The 21,979-nt window shown below is 38.8% G+C and overlaps 2 protein-coding genes across 7 annotated transcripts in view; one reads left to right on the top strand and one right to left on the bottom strand.

Moving 5' to 3' along the window:
* Positions 1-13,055: 13,055 nt before the first annotated feature.
* Positions 13,056-18,278, bottom strand: DEPDC4 (DEP domain containing 4). Its single transcript, XM_040490420.1, is given in 10 exon segments — positions 13,056-13,171; positions 13,173-13,219; positions 13,416-13,477; positions 14,049-14,327; positions 14,569-14,670; positions 14,672-14,729; positions 14,732-14,746; positions 17,503-17,539; positions 17,541-17,964; positions 18,025-18,278. Coding segments are annotated over 10 exon segments (1,365 nt in total). The 3' UTR covers positions 13,056-13,084.
* Positions 17,786-21,979, top strand: part of SCYL2 (SCY1 like pseudokinase 2) — a 72,593-nt gene continuing 68,399 nt past the window's right edge. For 2 of the 6 annotated variants that reach the window (XM_040491115.1, XM_040491112.1), the window contains exon 1: positions 17,788-17,985. The gene's annotated coding sequence lies outside the window, so the exon portion shown is untranslated. Of the gene's footprint in view, positions 17,986-19,794; positions 19,905-21,979 lie in introns of all 6 variants that reach the window. The other 4 variants (XM_040491114.1, XM_040491113.1, XM_040491116.1 and 1 more) reach the window with 4 other exon arrangements.

The following is a 21,979-nucleotide window of genomic DNA, read 5'->3' as shown; positions in this document are numbered from 1 at the left end:
TTATGTTGGAAGAAATGTATTATTTCACTCACAAAAATACTGTATCATTTTTAGGATGAAAAGAAATTTGAAGTTAACTTAGGGTTGGTCAAAAACTCTTGAGACAAATGTTAGTGAGTGTTTTGTTTTAAAAACTTTATATAGAGGCACACTTACACACAAAAAACCTCTTGTATAATCCACAGTAAGCATATTAAGGTGTTAAAAGCCACAGATTTCCAATTTAAGGAAACAGGTGGCAATGACATTAATGAATGGATCAGGTAGGGTTTGCTTGCAAACAGGAGAAACTCATTTGGGCTATCCTAAGCAAAACAAAATTTATCAGTGGGACAAAGGGGAGCTTATCAAATCTAAAGAAAAATGACCAGCAGCCTTAGGAAGGATGAAAACCAGGATAACCTTAGGAATGTAGGTTACAGAAACTGAGTGAGAGACAATCCTTTTAGAGCCCTGCCATCAAAATATCTCAGCTTCTCTATTTTCTGTCTTATGTAGTTATGCTCATGAATCAAATTCCTACCAGTTTCTTTATCCTACTTAGTATCATGCACCTATCCCATGGATTCAGGGACTTTGACAGTACTACTAGGATAGCATAGAGTAAAAGAAGGTAGTTTCCCAAAGGAAAATTAAGATGAAGAGACAGATACTGATCAGAGTGAAAGAGCTGTTAATTACAATTTTATTTGGATCATGTTGGGTTAGGGCCTGGTCAGTCCTTCCTAGACTTAGGCTGGTTATCATTACAGAGTTGCAAGTAGAGTGTTTGTGTGATACCCAGTTATGAGCATATAATCTGAATAGTGTAGCAAGAAGATACTGATAGCATAAAATAAATTTTTGCAGCCATACAGTGTAACTGTTAGAATTTCAAGATGATGTGGTTGGAGGTAAAAAAAAAAAAAAAAAAAAAGGCAAATCCCCATTTATAGGGCTTTCCTTGACTTGTCAGGACTTCATGTTGGACAGGCAGAATACTTATCATCATTGACCAGGTGTTTTTCCTGTGAGGAACAAACATTCCTCAAAGCTGCATTACCAAAACATGCCCTGGCCTTGAAGTCTTCTGTTATGTTCTGCTGAGAATAATTGTGTGTGTGTGTGTGTGTGTGTGTGCCTATGCTTACTACAGTAAACTAATTTCTGTAGGCAGTGTAGGTATCATAGTGGTCATCTTTGAGACACTAAACATTCGTTTCTGAAATTAATGAACATAGTCCTTACTCCTCTATTTCTAGAGCATTGAAACTCCCTTCCATTTCAATACCTATCTAATTTAGAAAGCTTATTGCTAGAGATTTTTTTTAATATTATACAATAAATTGAGTTCAAAGAGAACCTTTAACATTATTTATAAATAATAACATTGAGGTGATGCATTAAAGATATCTATTATTTTGGAAAGGTAGTCATAAAATCCTAATTTACAATTCATAAAAAGTAGAATGAGAACTTAGCCACATTAGAGTTTATAATTTTTTTTTCAAGTTTATTTATTTTGAGAGAGAGAACACAAGAGGGGAGGGGGCAGAGAGACAGCAAAGGTGAGAGAACCCCAAGCAGGCTCCCTGCTGTCAGCATAGAGCCTGATGGGGCTTGATCCCACAAACTGTGAGATCATGACCTGAGCTGAAGTCATATGCTTTAACCCACTGAGCCACCCAGGCACCTCTAGAGTTTATTATTTTTTTTTAACACAAACTGCATGCATGGCAATAACATGTTCCAGTGTTGGCCATGCATTATACTCCCCTTAAGACAATAAAGAATTAGGATTTATATCAATGAGTAAGATAGAACAGTCCTCTCAAACATTTTTTTATCTTGGTTTTGAAATTTTTAATTTGGTGGTGTTTGTCTTTGCATAGCAAACTGATACTGTTCACCTCCTTCATGTCCCAAATCCCTTTAAACATTTCAGGTGGAGAAGGGAGGGAAGTAAATGAGATCAGGGAGGAATACACAGGGAACACTTCAGTGCTATTTGTGATATATTATTTCTCAAGCTGGATGGTGAGCACATGGGTGCTCATTGTATTAGAATCTACACTGTGTATGTGAAATAGTTCCCACTGTATTTTGATAGAAGAGTAAATCTGTAAGTGACTCTAGGAAACACAAAGGGTGCTATTGATGAACAAAGTGGAAGAATTCCTAAAAGATGGAAAACAATGGCGTTAGATTGTTAGCGAATCAAGAAGAATATTCATGTCCCAAATCAGGGCAGGAGAAAACTACTAAAGATAAAATAATTCCAGAGATACTTAAATGTCAGGACAAATGTCAGGAGAATAGGAGATAATGGGTGAGCCATTAAAAGAATGAATTGGAAACAACTGAGCCCTACTCACTTTCTTGGAATGGAGGCTCAGCAAAAAGAGAAAGTGTAAGGGTTGGACAGGGAAACAATCTAAAATAGTTTTATATTCACTAAAGTCATCAGAGTAAAAGGAAAAGAATATTAAAGGGAGTGGTGGATTGTGGCACTCATCTCTGGCTAAAGATAGGAGCTCAGACCTCATTACAAAGAAGTCTGACAGGGCAGGGCCCTCGGGCACTTAGCACACCTCTCTCTTGCTGAAGAAAGGCACCACAGTTAGAACTTAGATTCATCAACAGGTAAACAGGAATTCATTAAAAAAAAAAAAAAGACAACCAAGCATTAAACATTTGAATGATACTTAACACCACAAGAGGTACACCAAATCCAAAAAAAGAATGAACCCCTAAGGGAATAAACTTTATACTATTCTCTGAGAGACTAATGAAGCAATTGTATCTATCACAACAGGTTACTATAACAAAGATCATAGAAATTAAAAATAGGATTACTTATGCTTAATTGATGGGTTGAATAGCAAAATGGACACTACTTAAAATTAAAAAAAAAAGAAGCTGAGGGAATTTTCCCAGAGTGTTAGCACAAGTGAGCAAGCTCTAGGATGGCTGGGGAAAGAAGCTAGCCAACATTGACAATATAGGCTATGTTGTCCCCCTGATACTATGATCCTCTCCTATCGAGAGGCCTTTTGATGAGCTTGCACACAAAACACAAATAACCTCACACTTGGGGACCGTTCATCTACATACTTCTTTCCTAAAGCTTCTAGTTTCCAGGTTTCTTGTAGTTTTCAAGTCTCTCATCCTCTGGTCAAACCATTAGCCATTATCCCCATCCAATATGTTCATGCACATTGGACAAGAGATGCTGCTCTTGGTTCTGCCCTCTGGGATCATTTCTCTTCCCCACTGCAGGTTAGGCATGCACAGAGCAGCATGTCAATGTCAAGCGGACGGTGGTATCTGCAAGATTGGATTCAGGCTGGACAAGTAAATTCCATGGGCTCACACTTAGAGCACCTACTCTTACTGCACTGTTTACGTTTCACCTGGCCCATATCTGTGACCTTATGGAGGTTACCTAATACCAGAGAAAAAATTCAAACCTGATTTACAGGTGGTTCTACGTGATATGGGTAGTACCAGCCAGAAACACAGTGCTGGCACAGATCAGTTGTTGAATTATTATACTCATGTATGAATCAGACAACAAGGGTTACCCAATAGTATCACTGGCCACAGAGTTAAGTAACAAGAGCTGGGGCTGCAATGCTAACTTGTTGGTTTTTATGGTCAAAAAGCTTTCTAGCACATTAGCAATTGCATTATAAAGGGACTTCCAAATCCACTTGTACAGAGTAAAGGGAAGAAAGATTTCTAGAAAAAAAGGTCTCAAGAAGGCCTTTCAGTCTTAAACATTCTCTATATAAATTATAAGAGGAGAAAAGTTTCATCTCAACATTTATTTCTCTGAGTTAGAAAATCTTTTATTTACCTGGGTAGTATCTGAGAATGTGCATAAGAAGTTAAACAGAGTCTTAAGCATTATGAATCAGACTGTTAATTCTCACAGAAATTTACTGAATGTTCCAACAGTAGGTAATCTTCTCAATGATTGGAGTTGGACTTTACACAGAGAAAAAAAGATTTTGCTTGTAAGTCCTCCCTCTAAAAGGTCTAACCTAAAATCGAATGATAATACCCTTGGGAATTCTTTTTAAGTGGAATAACTGTAATTTGTGGAACTGTCACTAGGTGGAGTGGCACTGTAGGGTTAGGAATTCATGCCTGGGAACTTTCAAAAACCATTCAGTAGAAGTCAATTTGTAAACAAGTTCAGTTGAATAATGGTATGTATATGTGTTGATCAAAATAAGCTTTATTAGGGAATGTTATAAGAAATTGTCCTTCACTTCATACAATAGTAAAACATTTTAAGCATTGCTGAACAGTTCTTAGTAATTCTACTAATTCTAATTTGGATTTTGCCTAAATCCAGGGTGCTCACTTGCTAACATTTTCCCTCCTGAACTCAAATAGGTGAAGTAGTAAATCAAGGTCTCTGACACCAGAGCCCGTATCCTCCTGTTACCTACCATACCACATGCATACCTTTGTATCTTTGATATTTCTGGTCCAAACTTAGAAATACAAATCTAAACATGTATATTTTTATTCTAAAAATTTAAAACAAAATAAAATAGGCTCAGAGGGAAGATGTTTCCTTAAAATTATATACAATCTTCTGAGCAGCAGATTGAAGGACATGATAATATTCTTAATGCATTTCTCAAAGTCCCAGCCTTTCATAGTAATGGTAAGCAATCTTCACATAGAATATTAAAATGGAGACTTTACTAATAAGGAGACTCTGCCCTGCATCCCCTCCAATAAAGAGCATGTGGCTGCATGTTTCCAGGGTTTTCTGATCTCTCTATAACCACCCTCCCAGAAGTATACTTGCAGAAGTATATTAATTTCCTCCTCAACTCAAAAAGAACCATACACAGATTAGGGTAGTTACATCTTCCAGTGGCATAAAATTATTTTATTTTAGTTTTTTTTTTTTTAGGGCATCAGTTAATGTTTATAAATTAAACAACAATTTGAGGACTCAAGGAAGTAGGTCTATTTTAGTACCCTTATTCATAGTAACTCTTTTATTTCCTTGCTTTATCATAGTCATTTATTTTTATTTTTTTAATTTTATTTTTTTAAATTTACATCCAAATTAGTTAGCATATAGTGCAACAATTTCAGGAGTAGATTCCTTAGTTCCCCTTACCCATTTAGCCCATCCCCCCTCCCATAATCCCTCCAGCAACCCTCAGTTTGTTCTCCATATTTATGAGTCTCTTCTGTTTTGTCCCCCTCCCTGTTTTTATATTATTTTTGTTTCCCTTCCCTTATGTTCATCTGTTTTGTCTTTAAAGTCCTCATATGAGTGAAGTCATATGATTTTTGTCTTTCTCTGACCGACTAATTTCACTTAGCATAATACCCTCCAGTTCCATCTGCATAGTTGCAAATGGCAAGATTTCATTCTTTTTGATTGCCAAGTTAATACTCCATTGTGTGTGTGTGTGTGTGTGTGTGTGTGTGTGTATGTGTATATATATATATAGATATATATATCTATATATCTATATATATATATAGATATATATATATATATATATGCCACATCTTCTTTATCCATTCATCCATCGATGGACATTTGGGCTCTTTCCACACTTTGGCTATTGTTGATAGTGCTGCTATAAACATGGGGGTGCATGTATCCTTTTGAAACAGCACCCCTGTATCTCTTGGATAAATGCCTAGTAGTGCGATTGCTGAGTCGTACAGTAGTTCTATTTTTAGTTTTTTGAGGAACCTCCATACTGTTTTCTAGAGTGGCTGCACCTGTTTGCATTCCCACCAGCAGTGCAAAAAATCCTCTTTCTCTGCATCCTTGCCAACATCTGTCATTGCCTGAGTTGTTATTTTTAGCCATTCTGACAGGTGTGAGGTGGTATCTCATTGTGGTTTTGATTTGTATTTCCCTGATGATGAGAGATGTTGAGCAATTTTTCATGTGTTGGTTGGCCATCTGGGTGTCTTCCTTGGAGAAGTGTCTATTCATGTCTTTTGCCCATTTCTTCACTGGATTATTTGTTTTTTGGGGTGTTGAGTTTGATAAGTTCTTTATAGGTTTTGAGTACTAACCCTTTATCAGATATGTCGTTTGCAAATATCTTCTCCCATTCCATTGGTTGCCTTTTAGTTTTGCTGATTGTTTCCTTCACTGTGCAGAAGTTTTTTATTTTTATAGGGTCACAATAGTTCATTTTTGCTTTTGTTTCCTTGCCCCTGGAGATGTATTGAGTAAGAAGTTGCTGTGGCCAAGATCAAAGAGGTTTTTGCCTGCTTTCTCCTCAAGGATTTTTTAAATTTATTTTTTAATGTTTTTATTTATTTTTGAGAGAGAGAGAGACAGAGCATGAGCAGGGGAGGGGCAGAGAGAGAGGGAGACACAGAATCTGAAGCAGGCTCCAGGCTCTGAACTGTCAGCACAGAGCCCAACACGGGGCTCGAACTCACGGACCTGATCATGACCTGAGCTGAAGTCAGATGCTCAACCGACTGAGCCACCCAGGCGCCCCTCTCCTCAAGGATTTTGATGGCTTCCTGTCTTACATTTAGGTCTTTCATTCATTTTGAGCTTATTTTGTGTATGGTGTAAGAAAGTGATCCAGGTTCATTTTTCTGCATGCTGCTATCCAGTTTTCCCAGCACCATTTGCTGAAGAGACTGTCTTCATTCCATTGGATATTCTTTCCTGCTTTGTCAGAGATTAGTTGGCCATATGCTTGTGGATCCATTTCTGGGTTCTCCATTCTGTTCCATTAATCTGAGTGTCTGTTTTTATGCCAGTACCATACTATCTTGATGATTACAGCTTTGTAATACAGCTTGAAGTCTGGGATTGTGATGCCTCCTGCTTTGGTTTTCTTTTTCAAGATTGCTTCGGCTATTTGGGGTCTTTTCTGGTTCCATACAAATTTTAGGATTGTTTGTTCTAGCTCTGTGAAGAATGCTGGTGTTATTTTGATAGGGATTGCAAAAATCAGGCTTATTTTAAGGAAAAATCAAAACACACCTAGTTAAAGGTCTAAACAGTCCCCATTGCAAGCAAAGAGGAACTCTGCAGAGGGCCGACCTGTGGGAAAGAGCAACCAAAACACAACAGCAAAATGCACACAGCATATACCAGTAACACTTCCTGAAGCAACAGGCCATGGACAGTGTATGACCCCTTCTTAATATAGCATTACTCTCAGGAGCAGGAAACATAACAAGCTTTCAAAGCACACAAAAGACAGAAACCTAGACGAAATGACAAGATGGAGGAATTCTCCCCAAAAGAAAGATCAAGAAGAAATCACAACCAGGGATTTACTCAAAACATATATATGTAATATATCGGAACAAGAACTTAGAACAGTAATCATAAGAATACTAACTGGGCTTGAAAGAAGCATAGAAGACACCAGAGAAACCCTTGCTGCAAAGATAAAAGACCTAAAAACTAGTCAGGCTGAAATAAAAAATGCTATAACTGACATACAAAACAGACTGAATGTAATCACAACTAGGAAGGAAGAATCAGAGGAATGACAGTGATAGAGAAGATAAAATTATAGAAAATAATAAAGCTGAAAAGAAGAGGGAAAGAAAACTATTAGATCACAAATACACACTTAGGGAACTCAGCAATTCCAGAAAGCACAATATTATCCATATCATAGGAGTTCTGGAAGAAGAAGAGTGGGGAAAAGGGACAGAAGGTTTATTTGAACAAATTATAGCAGAGAACTTCCCTGATCTGGGGATGGAAACAGGCATTCAATCCAAGAGGCACACAGAACTCCCTTCAAAATAAATAAAAACAGGTCAACATCAAGACATATCATAGTGAACCTTGCAAAATATAAAGTTAAAGAGAGAATTCTGAAAGCAGCCAGGGACAAAAGGTCCTTAACCTACAAGGGTAGACACATGAGGTTAGTAGCAGACTTGTCCACAGAAACTTGGTAGGCCAGAGGGAGTGGCATGATATATTCAACATGCTAAATGGGAAAAATATACAGCCAAGAATACTTATCCAACGAGGCTACCATTAGAATAAGAGACATAAAGAGTTTCAAGACAAGTAAAAACTGAAGGAGTTCATGAACACTAAACAAGCTCTGTGAGAAATATTAAAGGGGAACCTTTGAGCTGGAAAGAGACCAAAGCAAATAAGACTAGAAAGGTACAGAGACAATCTACAGGAATAGTGACTTTACAGGTAATACAGTGGCACTAAATTCATATTTATCAGTGATTACTCTGAATGTAAATGGGCCAAATGCTCCAATCAAAAGACATACAGTATCAGAATGGATTAAAAAAAGAAGACCCATCAATATGATGCATACAAGACACCTCTAGATTGAAATGGAATGGCAAAGCATTTATCATGCTAATGGACATCAAAAGAAAGCTGGAATACCCATACTTGAATCAGAAAACTTATATTTTAAACCAAAGATTGTAACAAGAGATGAAGAAGGGCACTATATAATCATAAAGGGGGGTCTATCCAACAAGATCTAACAATTATAAATATTTATGCCCCCAACTTGAACACCCAAAAATATAAATCAATTAATAACAAACATAAAGAAACTCATTGATAATAGTGTAATAATACAATAGTGGGGACTTTGGGGCGCCTGGGTGGCTCAGTCAGTTAAGTGTCCGACTTCGGCTCAGGTCATGATCTCGTGGTTCACGAGTTCGAGCCCTGCATCCGGTTCTGTGCTGACAGCTCAGAGCCTGGAGCCTGCTTCTGATTCTGTGTCTCCCTCTCTCTCTGACCCTCCCCCCCCATTCATGCTCTGTCTCTCTCTGTCTCAAAAAATAAACGTTAAAAAAAAATTAAAAAAAAAACCAACAATAGTGGGGACTTTAACACCCCACTTATGGCAATAGATATATCATCAAAGCAGAAGATCAACAAGGAAACAATGGCTTTGAATGACATACTGGACCAGATGGACTTAACCGATATATTCAGAGCATTTCATCATTAAGGAGAAGAATACATATTCTTTTTGAGTGCACATGGTACATTCTCCAGGATAGATAACATACTGGGTCACAAATCAGGCCTCAACCAGTACAAAAGGATTGAGATCATATTATGCATATTTTCAGACCACAACACTATGAAACTTGAAGTCAACCACAAGAAAAAATTTGGAAAGACCACAGATACATGGAGTTTAAAAAGCATCCTATTAAAGAATGAATGGGTTAACCAGGAAATTAAAGAAGAAATAAAAAATACATGGACGCAAATGAAAATGAGAACATGATAGTGCAAAACCTTTGGGATGCAGCACAGGCAGTTATGGGAAGTATATAATAATATAGGCCTTACTCAAGAAGCAAGAAAAGTCTCAAATACACAACCTAACCTTACACCTAAAGGAGCTGGAAAAAGAACAACAAATAAAGCATAAAGCCAGCAGAAGAAGGGAAATAATAAAGATTAGAGCTGAAATAAATGTTATTGAAAAAAAAACCAGTAGAATAGATCAACGAAACTAGGAGCTGGTTCTATGAAAGAATTAAAAAAATAGATAAACCCTTAGCCAGATGTATCAAAAAGAAAAGAGAAAGGACCCAAATAAATAAAATGAATGAAAGAGGAGAGATCACAACAAACAATGCAGAAATGCAAACAATTATGAGAGAATTATGAGCAATTATATACCAACAAATTGGGCCATCTGGAAGAAATGAATACATTCCTAGAAACATAAAAACTACCAAAACTGAAACAGAAATAGAAAATTTGAATGGACCCATAACTAGTAAAGAAATTGAATCAGTAATAAAAAAATCTCCCAACAAACAAGAGTTCAGAACTGGATGGCTTCCCAGGGGAATTATACTAAACATTTAAAGAATAGCTAATACCTGTTGTTTTGAAGCTTTTCTAAAAAATAAAAATAGGAAGGAAAAGTTCCAAACTCATTCAGTGAGATAGCATTACCTTGATTCCAAAACCAGACAAAGACCCCCTTTAAAAGGAGAATTGCAAACCATTATCTCTGATGAACATGGATGCAAAAATTCTCAACAATATATTAACAAATCGAATCCAACAGTACATTAAAAGAATCATTCACCACGATCAAATGGGATTTATTCCTTGGCTGCAGGGGTGCTTCAATATATGCAAATCAATCAACGTGACATACCACATTAATAAAAGAAAGAGTAAGAACCATATGATCCTCTCAATAGATGTAGAAAAAACATGACAAAATACAGCATCCTTTTTTTTTTTTAATGTTTATTTATTTTTGAGAGACACAGAGAGACAGAGCATGAGCGGGGGGAGGGGCAGAGAGAGAGGGAGACACAGAATTCAAAGCAGGCTCCAGGCTCTGAGCTGTCAGCACAGAGACCATGTGGGGCTCAAACTCATGAGCAGTGAGATCATAACCTGAGTCTGATGCTTAACCAACTGAGCCACCAGGAGCCCCTACAGTATGTATGTATGTATATGTGTGTGTGTGTGTGTGTATGTGTGTGTGTGTGTATTGGGAGAAAGAGCAAGGGAGGGGCAGAGAATTCCAAGCAGTCTCCACGATGTCAGTGTGGAACCCGATGCTGAGCTCTAACTCATAAACTGTGAGATCATGACCTGAACCGAAACCAAGAGTTGGATGCTTAACCAACTGATCCACCCGGGCGCCCCTTTATAGCATCCCTTCTTGATTTTTTATCAAGAAAGTAGGGATAGAAGAAACATACCTTGCCATCATACAGGCCACATATAAAAGACCCACAGTGATCACCATCTTCATCCTCAATGGGGAAAAACTGAGAGCTTTTCCTCTAAAGTCACCAACAGGATAGGGATATCCATTCTCAACATTGCTATTGAACATAGTACTGGAAATCTTATTAGTTTCAGCAATCAGACAACAAAAGAAATAAAAGTCACCCAAACTGGCAAGGAAGAAGTCCAACTTTCACTCTTCCCAGATGACATGATATTCTATGTAGAAAAACCTAAAGACTCCACCAAAAAAACCTGCTAGAAGTGATATATGAATTTAGCAAAGTCACGGGATATAAAATCAATGTACAGAAATTGGTTGCATTTCTATACACCAATAATGAAGTAGCAGAAAGAGAAATCAAGGAAATGATCCCATTTACAATTGCACCAAACCCCAGAAAATACGTGGGAATAAACCTAACCAGAAAACCAGGTTTTCTGTATGCTGAAAACCTTAGAAAGCTTATGAAAGATATTGAAGACACAAAGAAATGGAAAAACATCCCATGCTCATGGATTGGAAGAACAAATATTGTTAAAATGTCTACACTACCCAAAGCAATCTACACATTCAATGCAATCCCTATAAGAATATCAAAATAACAGCTTTCCTTCCCTACTGTGTCTTATTTATTTATTTATTTGTCCTTCTAAGTCTCAGTTTCCCCTACTATAAAATGGGAGTTTTACCTCTTACTTTACAGGCCTATTGTTAGATTATAAACAATACATATAAAATGTTTAACAAACTGCTTAAGAAAGGGAAAGGGCAGGGACGCCTGGGTGGCTCAGTCGGTTGCCTCAGGTCATGATCTCATGGTTTGAGTTTGAGCCCCACGTCAGAGCCTGGAGGCTGCTTCTGATTCTGTGTCTCTCCCCCACTCATGCTCTGTCTCTCTCTGTCTCAGAAATAAATAAACATTAACAAAAGAAAGGGAAAGGGCCAATGACTGGAAATTATTTTATTAGCATATTTACTGATAAATTATATCCATCTGTAGTTGGGAATTTCTAGAGGTACCCTATATCCTCAGGGGAAAGTAATAGGACAGTTGGGTTTTTCATTTGTAGTAGATAAAAATCACTTTTGTTTGGCTCTTCTTCTGCCTGTCCACTGGTCTTCCTCAGAGTTATCTTCTAGTCCCTTTTCTCTTCTTATTACCTTTCCTTTGGGCCCCTTGTCTTTCCCTTATCACACTTTTCCTAACTGCTGTTGATATCTTCTGCACCTCCAAGGTGCAAATTAGGCTTGTCTTGCTTCTGTCATGGTTTGACTAAATGCAGTAAAAGATGTAACCATTAATGAATTGGGTATGTATCCCTTCTGACTGTCCTGGGGATGGGACTCTTCTTTGCACCTTTTGTGTCATCAGAAGGAGAAAAAAAACACAAGTAAGTAGGTGAAGTAAATAGAGAAGAGGAGTAGAGTAACAGGTTGCCTATTTTTTTCCTGAAAGGTGAAGGTTAGGGAGATGTTTGGGAGGGAGGATGGAATGGAAAAAGTAAATGCTCACAAGAAGATGGTCTAGGATTATAAATAGTAAGGAGTCTATATGTCTTTTTTTCTGGTAGTATAGACTGTAGCACCTCCAGTTAATCTGCTCATGGTCATTGTAAAAAATAAATGTTATTGGATCTATGTTGCCTCACCTGTCTTGTCTGATAGAATCGCTATGTAGAAGGAAACTCTTACAGAAGAGCAGAAAATCAATACACCAAACACAGTACTTTTATCATATCTGAAAAGTCAATTCTTGGAGATCAGTGGTTACCAGGGGTTGGGGGGAAGGGAAGGATGAATAGGTGAAGCATAGACTTTTAGGTCAGTGAAACTATTTCTGTATGATTCTCTGATGGTAGATACATGTCATACATTTGTCAAAACCCACATAATATAAAACACAAAGAGTGAGTACTAATGTAAACTATGAACTAATGTAAACTTGATAATGATGTATCAATGTATGTTCACAGATTGTAACAAATGTATCGCTTTGGTACAGGACGTTGATAGTGGGGAAAATATACTTACGGGGGCAGAGGATATATGGGGACTCTACTTTCTGTGCAATTTCTGTGCACTTTTTCTGTGAACCTAAAACTGTTCTTTTAAAAAAAATTTTTTTTTTAATGTTTACTTATTTTTGAGACAGAGAGAGACAGAGCATGAACGGGGGAGGGTCAGAGAGAGAGGGAGACACAGAATCTGAAGCAGGCTCCAGGCTCTGAGCTGTCAGCACAGAGCCCGACGCGGGGCTCGAACCCATGAACCGTGAGATCATGACCTGAGCCGAAGTCGGACGCCCAACCGACTGAGCCACCCAGGCGCCCCTGAAACTGTTCTTAAAAAAATAATTAAAATATCAGTTCTTCCTGAAAAAAATTATGAAAAATGAAATTACCTTCTTTTGAAAGTGAGAGAACAGGTTTGTCACAGGTTTGTGATATTTGGAGGTATAACCACATTTCCACTTACTGTATGGATAATTTCTCAATTATTTATTTTTATTTTATTTTTTAATTTGAGAGAGGATGGAGGTGGTGCAGAGAAAAAGAGAGAGAGAGTGAGAGAATCATAAGCAGGCTCCACACTTAGCTCAGAGCCTGGTGCTGGGCTCAATCCCACAACCCTGGGATCATGACCTGAACCAAAATCAAGAGTTGGATGCTCAACTAATGGAGCCACCCAGATGCCCCAAGTTCTTCAATTCTTGTGTTATAGGATTCCAAATCATTTCATCTCCTGGTCTGTTAAGAAATAATATGTGGACTTTTCTATTATATTGTATAAGGGATCAAAATTTCAAATATATGTTTTAACTTACTGAAACTTATTTAGACATTCCCTATTTTCACAAAGGATTTCATGGGGATAACAATAAAAAACACAAGTAATACATTGATTAGATAATAGGATATCAGCAAAAGAGGACCAAGTAGGGTTGTAAATAAAGAGAAGGAATATATGCTAAATGTAAAGTTAACATTTTTGCAATGATTGAATAGAAAACTTTTGTTCTGAGCTCCCACATACTGTTGGCTCTTTTTACTTTGGCTAAGTCATGTTTCTAAATTATAAAGCATACAATTCATCAAAGAAGGTAAAAGTTTTTCCTTCCATAAATTCTGAAAAAAATTATGTGGTAATGTCTTCCACAGAAGTTTTAGAGCAGACATGGACATAGATTAATTTCTACACAGCTTTTCTTTTACTGGCTTCTGAATAAAATGGAAAGTATAACATTTAAGTTTAGCTCAATGAAGACTGTTCTGTCAGAGTCTAAATACAATATATTATAGTATTTTGGTTAACACTAACCTTAAATATTTCTTTGCTCTTATTTCATCAGTTAACCCATTCCCAGCATGCTTTTTTCTTTTGCAAAATATATATATATATATATATATATATATATATATATATATATATATATATATATATGATGATTTCTTGCCTAGAAACTTGTTGGGACTACTGTTTTAATCTTCAAATTAGAATTCCTTTTCATTTTTCAGTAGCTTCATTCCTACTGGTTCAAGTACTTGATGATTTGTTAGAACTTGGCAAAGACAAACTCCTTTAAGAGGAGAGGTGTCGGGGCGCCTGGGTGGTGCAGTCGGTTAAGCGTCCGACTTCAGCCAGGTCACAATCTCGTGGTCCGTGAGTTCGAGCCCCGCGTCGGGCTCTGGGCTGATGGCTCAGAGCCTGGAGCCTGTTTCTGATTCTGTGTCTCCCTCTCTCTCTGCCCCTCCCCCGTTCATGCTCTGTCTCTCTCTGTCCCAAAATAAATAAAAAACGTTGAAAAAAAATTAAAAAAAAAAAAAGAGGAGAGGTGTCATTATTACTTAAGCACATGTTTTGCATAAGATGACTTGATGCTACATCAACAGCATCAGAGCCAGTAAAACAGTTCTTGTATGTTCATTGATGATGCTTCTTTTTTTATTTCCACCTGAGTCTGAAGGGAGTGAATAATATCATCCCATAGCTGAGTAGCTTGAAAGGACTAGAGCATCCTGAAAAGAAAAGAAAAAAATGAATAAACAGGTTTCTTACAATTTAGATTACACAAAAATATGTAAGTTTCCCAGTTTTGACAACCTTATGCTTTTGTGTGGCATATCTATTGCCAGTGTCTCTCTTGTTTCTTCTCCTCCCATCCTATGTAAACCATAATTTATTTACTAACCCTGCACCATGTTTGTCTGCTAATAAAAACAGAGTAAATCTAGGAACTTGCTTTACTGATATCAAATGCATTATTATGTGAATTTATATAGCCTTAATATTACATGATGACTAGCTATACTTAATCTTGAAGAATACTTTTTAATTTTTTTTTTACATTTATTCATTTTTGAGAGACAGAGAGAGACAGAGCACAAGTGGGGGAGGGGCAGAAAGAGAGGGAGACACAGAATACAAAGCAGGCTCCAGGCTCTGAGCTGTCAGCACAGAGCCTGATGCGGGGCTCCAACTCATGAGCTGTGAGATCATGACCCGAGCCGAAGTCAGACGCCTAACTGACTGAGCCACCCAGGCGCCCCTGAATAATACTCTTTTAAGAAAATATTTAAAAGGAATGCACACACACACTGGAGTCTTAATTATGACAGACCTGTGGCTTCATGAGGCTCTTTTCTTTTTCTTTTTGCCTTTTTTGACCAATGGCAAGCCCTTCATGAAAGAGATCTAGGGCAAGCAGCTGAATAAAACTAATTGATTTATCTGCCAGTTGATCTGTAAGAAAAAAGTTTGTGAGAAATAACGGAAACCTGAAAACAATAAAAATGTCCATCACCTGGGGAACATTTAAGTAAATTATGTCATAGCCTCACTGTGGAATATTTAACAGCCAGTTTGGAAGAATGAGATTTATAGCATGGAAGGATTTCATTAAATAGAAAAAACAAAACAAAACCAAAAAAACTTGCTAGTTTTTTTGGAGAATGTGTATACCATCATCTTAGTTATATATAAATGAATTCTTGAATTACATACAAGTATACGTAAATACATAGAAAGGTATAGAAGGCTAACCTTCAAACTATTAACCTTTGGGAAGTAGGTTTATAATGAAAAAGGTTGTTCACTTTTTATTCTATTTATTTGTGGGCTTTTAAATAATATACATACTTTTTTCAATTAATTGGAGACAGTAAAATTTTTCATTGAGATAAACTCACCTACCACAAAATTCACCTTTATTTCTTTTATTTTTTAATTATTATGTTTTTTCCAACGTTTATTTATTTTTGGGACAGAGAGAGACAGAGCATGAACGGGGGAGGGGTAGAGAGAGAGGGAGACACAGAATCGGAAACAGGCTCCAGGCTCTGAGCCGTCAGCCCAGAGCCTGACGCGGGGCTCGAACTCACGGACCGCGAGATCGTGACCTGGCTGAAATCGGACGCTTAACCGACTGCGCCACCCAGGCGCCCCTATTATTATCTTTTAGTAGGCGCTAATGCCCAACATCGGTGTAGTCACGACCCCCTGATCAAGAGTCATGTACTCTACCAACTGAGCCAGCCAGGCACCCCAAAATCCACCCTTTTAAAATGCACAATTCAATGGTTTTTCAGTACACTCACACAGTTGTGCAATATCACTATTATCTAAATCCAGATCATTTCATCACTTCAAAAAAAACCCTCAGACCTTAGCAGTCACTCCTCATTCCTCTCTACCCCAGTAAAAATTTCAAAATAACTTTCTTTTGTTTTAAATTTTTTAATGTTTTTGAGAGAGACAGAGTACGAGCGGGGGAGGGGCAGAGAGAGTGGGAGACACAGAAATGGAAGAAGGCTCCGGCTCTGAGCTGTCAGCACAAAACCGGAAGCAGGGCTTGAACCACCAGATCATGACCTGAGGTGAAGTCAGACGCTTAACCGACTGAGCCACCCCAGCGCCCCTACCCCAGCAAATTTTTAATTAAACAATTTTAAGAATGATAATGGAATAAGTTGAAACATCTAGATTGTTGTTTCTAGGTCTTTTGTTGTTAGAATCCAAGAATTTAAGCTCTCTTCTCCTTTGGAAACAGGATGCCCAATTTTGCATAATAGTCTGATGTTTATGACAAAATGACAGAAATAAAAGTCCATCACCTTCAAATGCCTTTAGTAACAGAAGCTGTCTATCCTTGAAATATTAGCCCAAGACCCTGTGGACAATGCGGAGACAGGAGTAGGGGATAGAGGGTGAATAGTGGAAAGGGAGGAATTAGAGGAAGAGGGGACCAGGGAGTGATGGGCCAGTAGGGACGGGGGTAGGGTGCAGTGGGTGGAAAAGGCTAGGAGTCTATGATCGGTGCAGACAAGGGTGTGGCCATTTGCTTCTCTAACTTTCATTAAATAAGTAGTCTAGGTTAAGGAAATAATTCTCCTGCTTGCCACCTCGTACTTTAATCCTTTGTTGTTCTGAGTGCAGCCTGCTGACCAGCAGCAGCATTGGCGTCATCTGGGAACTTACTAGATATGCGGAGTATCAGACCCAATCCCTGAATCCAAACTACATTTTAACAAAGTCCCCAGATGATTCGTGTGCATATTCATGTTTGTGAAGCACTGCTTTCGTGGACACCTTGGGCAGAGTAGCTCCGGAAAAAGCCGAATAGCGAGCGATTCTTTACCGCGGACCAGACAGCAGGTGGGCTGAGAAAGGGGCGGGGTCAGGAAAGGGCTGGTCCTCAGGAGGCAAGTCCAAACCACCCGCTCCTCTCAGCTGCCGTTCCCTTCAGAACATATTTGGTTAGGATCTATAGGGCTACCTGTCCTCCTTTTCCGGCAGAAGCCACCTTTAGGGCTAACGAAAACTCTGCTCGCTCGGTCCTGGCCCCGGAAGCCTACTCCGGCTGCCAAGGCTACGGAATCGCGGAGTTAAAAGGACCGCCGTCAGCTAGCGCTCGGGTTCCTCCCCTAGCTCGTAACACCGCCCCCACCTGGCACTCGGTAGGCGGGGCCCAGGGAGCGTAGGCCCCGCCCCTCCAAGCCTGACGGAAGTGACGTCATGCCCTGGCCGGCCGGTCTTTCGGTCTTCTTCCCCCTCCCGTACTCTTCCTCCCCAGTCCCTCCCCTCCCCTCCCCCTTCCCTCCTCCGGCTCCAGCCTTTGAGGCCGCGCGGGTGGAGAAGGCTATGGAGTAAGCCGGCGGCCGCGGCAAGGCTCTGAGGCTGAGCAGGGGCAGCCAGGAAGCGTTTGGGGGGGCGGGGGAAACGAGCCCCAGCACCGCCCCTCCCGGGAAAGAGGGAAGAGGTGAGTGACCGCCCACGGGCACAGGGCGATCTCCTTCACCTGCCACACTCCCATCTGGGCTCTCTAAGGCCAGCAAGGAGGGAACCGGGAAGGACCCGCACCCGGGGTAGGCCTCCCAAGGCCCTTGGAGCTGGTGACTGTTGCCTGGTGACGGGCCTGCCGGCTGCGGGCCGGGAAGGTGGACGCCCGTGTGTAGCCGAGCTGGGGGACTGGCGAGCTCCGGGGAGGGGATCTGAGAGGCCCGAGTTCCCCGAAGAGGCCTTGAGGCGACGGGAGACCGGGGCCGGAGCCATCTGTGGGAGGGAGAACCCTCTTTCAGGCCTTGGAGCTCATGTTTTCGTGGTGGATATCTTGGTTCCCTTTTGGGAAATTGGATACTACTCCGCGACTGGGTGAGACCGCTCCAGTCAGTTCTGAGGTCTGCACCTCATTACCTGGGTTACCAAACAGCGCCCTACGGCCCGGCGTCCTTTTCAGACAGTAGCTCTAGTTCTGGAACGGAAGGTTATTGTGGGTGAGGTGGGTGGGGCAGGTGTTTTGCGAAGACTAACACTCCCCTCGGTGGCTCCCTCACTCTTCTTTTTCTAAGCGGGAGAGAAAGGGTGGAGGAAGGTTTAGATCCGTAAAGCTTGCAAAAACTTCTTGGGATCCGACTGAATACATACCAGTACTGTCAGGTCAGCCCTTATGACACTCTTCGTGAGACACTGCATTCGAGCCACTTAAAAGTGCCGTGTCAATAGTGACTTAAAATTGTAAGTGCAAACTAGTTTTTTGTAGATAAAATTCAGGAATTATTTGTATGATGACTTTTTTTTTTTTTTTTTTTTTACAATTTGGATTCTGTGAATAATAATTTTTTAAAGTAGCGTTTGCATCCCTCTCCATTCCGGAAAATTAACATAGTCTAACGAAAATGCTCCAGACCTGCCTGTCACTTTAAAAGCCAGTTGTATTCTGGTAATGGCTTGAAAGTCAGGTACTTGAAGCTTCCTTCTTTACAGGCTTTTTTTTTTTTTTTTTGGTTTGGCATTTGTCTTATTCTTTAATATAAAAATATTAATTTTAAAGTTTAAATATGGTTTGTCATTTTTAAACTAGTCGTAAAAGAAACTTTTGGAGGATTGTTGTCAAGGAAAGGAACCTAATGGAAGGTAAGGACCTTCATTCTTTTCAGATCCACTTTACACACATGCTGAAACCTAGTCTTCTAAGATCCGTAAACATGCAACAGAAACAGACATGTATCATAGAATACTTCTGAACAAATCAATTATCATTAGGAATACCTATCCAACTCACATGTTTGAAATTCATTATTTACCCCCGTCCCCCCAAAATAGGTCCTCTTACTGTGTTTAACTCAGTGACTAGCTTCATCATCCATCCCTTTTTTGTAGGAGTATGACATCTTCCTGTCTCTCATGACTCATATCACTCTCTCTTGATGTCCTGTTAATTTGGCTTCTTGAATATGTCCACTCTTCATCGTCACTACTAGTACTCTCATTCCAGCCATCATCATCTCTTATCTGAGGTATAACCAGCTTCCTCATCATGGTCTACTTGTATTTTCTGTGGCCTGCTCTGTAGTTTTCCACACCAGACTGAGTGACTGTTTCAGAATGCAGATCTAATCACATTGTCTTCATGTTTAAAACCCTTCAGTGGTTTCCATTGTTTTTTAAGAGAAACTAACATCCTTAACAACCTGTTTGGCCTCCCAGTTGCCTTTTGAACCTCATCTCCACAGTGCTTTCTGGCATTCCTTTCTCCCCTAGTCACCTTGTTCTTTCTGTTCTGCTTCAGGTACGTGGCTTTTGGTTACGATGCTTCCTCTGCTTGGAAGTGCGCTTCTTTTCCTTTTCATCCAGTTCAGGGAAGACTTTCCTGGTTCAGGGAAGACTTTCCTGGTTAAGGTAGAGTCTCATAATTATGTGTTCACATGACACCATTGCAGAGTTGCCATATTTATTAATATTTAATAAATTAATGAGATGTTTCTCATCTGATACTGTGTAAGTGCTTAATAAATGTTTGTTGAATGAGTGAATGAATGAATGAATGAATGAATTCAGTGCTTACTAAATGTGCCAGGAATTGTGTTAAACATTTTATGTGTCATCATCTTTAATCCTCTGAACAACCACATGATATGTGGGTGGCATTTCCCCCTTTTTATGGATTAGAAATAGTGTTAGGGAGGTAGTTGGTGGTTACAGTGCTAGTAAGTATTAGAACAGGCATTTGAACCCAGGTTTCCTTGCCACTGAAGATTGTGTACTTAGTTATATCACATTTAATTCTCACACTGTGCATCAGAACACCTGAGGAGCTGCTCAAAATACAAATGCTGCCCTGACTGCACATTTATAGGTTCTGATTCCAAAGGTTTGAGACGGTAGATAGGCATCTATGTAATTAACAAATTATTCAGTCCTTTGGATGTTATTAGATGAATTTAGATGTTCATCAGAGTTTGAAAACTGTTGCCTTAGACAACAGTTCAGTGCTTTATGAGTTTCAGTTTTCACACATTTTACTCCATTGTATTTCAGATTTTGTGTATTCTTAAATCAAGAAAGAACTGTAGACGTAAGAAAGTGACCTTAGTGGTCATTTAGTCTAATTTCCTACCTGATTATTCCTTTTCCCCGTTCTCTAGCTGAAGGGGCTGAATAGTGAGATGCTGCCACCCCAGTGCTGCTACTTTTTTGAAATTATGGTAATTTCAAGAATCTGCTTGACTTCCTGTAGTAAAAACTACACTAAGTACATGGGGTTGAAGTGCCTTCACAAGAATTGGATGCAATCTCTCCTCAGATCTTACTGTTTAAATTGCTGATTTGATGTTTAAGCATATATTGCCTTGTAATTTCTTATGTTGTTTTCTAAGGCTTATTGTACAGTGGTCTTAAGTTTGTAAATAGTGATGGAATGTTTTACTTCTGGTTTCTCTTACTGTACCTAGTATGGTGCTTTCTACCTGGTAGGTAACCACTAATTTGTTGAACAGATGTGTGCATCATTGTTCATTCCTAAGTCTCTTTAGTGTTTTATGTTTTTCCTAAATCAGCTTGTCTCCTGTAAGTAATCTGTTCTAGCTCAACTGATAATAATTAGATACTTTCTGTAGTTGTAAAGAGAATGATTGTACTCTGCTTGTGTAATCTTTGTTTTCTGAGTAGGATTAACCATGATGGAAAGGCTAAAGAATAGTGTCAATCATTTTTTTTGAAAACTATATCTTTTTAAAGCTTGTAGTGATCTCTGAGTGTTCTCACAAGAAAAAAATGTATTTCAAGAATATATCTCAGAACCATCTTACTTTAGATGTAAACAGATACACATTGCATATGGGAGTGTAGGTACGACATTTTTTCTCAAATTTTATGAATCATTTTACCAAAAGCATTTGTGTCATGTTAATGTAATTCTTATTTTGAATTACAAAATTTCATTTTACGAATACCTAACTGTATAAATCACTGTATAAGTGGTATTCTTTTATATTCAGGCATTTATATGGAGAGAAATCTCCGACCCTTGTGCTTCTTTAACGAATAAAGCAAACTATTTTGAGTTCATTGGTATTTATTTGTACTGTTCACTAGTGGTCAGTGTGTATTATTTTGTGCTTATTGAAAGTCTCGTTTCTGCTAGGTGCCGTGAGACTAACAAGTACTAAACTTTATTTCATTATCAGATGTAATTATAGTAACTTTTAAATTTGCATTACAGTATTTACAACATAAGTGTGAGCTAATTCTACTTTTTGATATTTTATTCTTGGGGAAGTAAGGGATTCTTGGCAGTTGTGTTACTTGAAAATGTAGGAATTTTTTTAAGTTTAAATCTAATTTTACCTACTCTATTCCTGCTGTATCTAGAGTTTGTAAGTAGGCAGAACTGAAAGAATTGCCAATTCCTTTCAGCTACCTGCCATCAGGTGCTGTAACAGTCAACCCACTTTCTGCCAGCTGCTTGTAAAATC

Source organism: Herpailurus yagouaroundi, unplaced genomic scaffold (assembly GCF_014898765.1).
Source record: "Herpailurus yagouaroundi ecotype Mexico unplaced genomic scaffold, PumYag 182, whole genome shotgun sequence".
Taxonomy (NCBI): domain Eukaryota; kingdom Metazoa; phylum Chordata; class Mammalia; order Carnivora; family Felidae; genus Herpailurus; species Herpailurus yagouaroundi.
The sequence above is the reverse complement of the archived record's forward strand: the minus strand, read 5'-3'. Positions and strand labels throughout refer to the sequence as shown.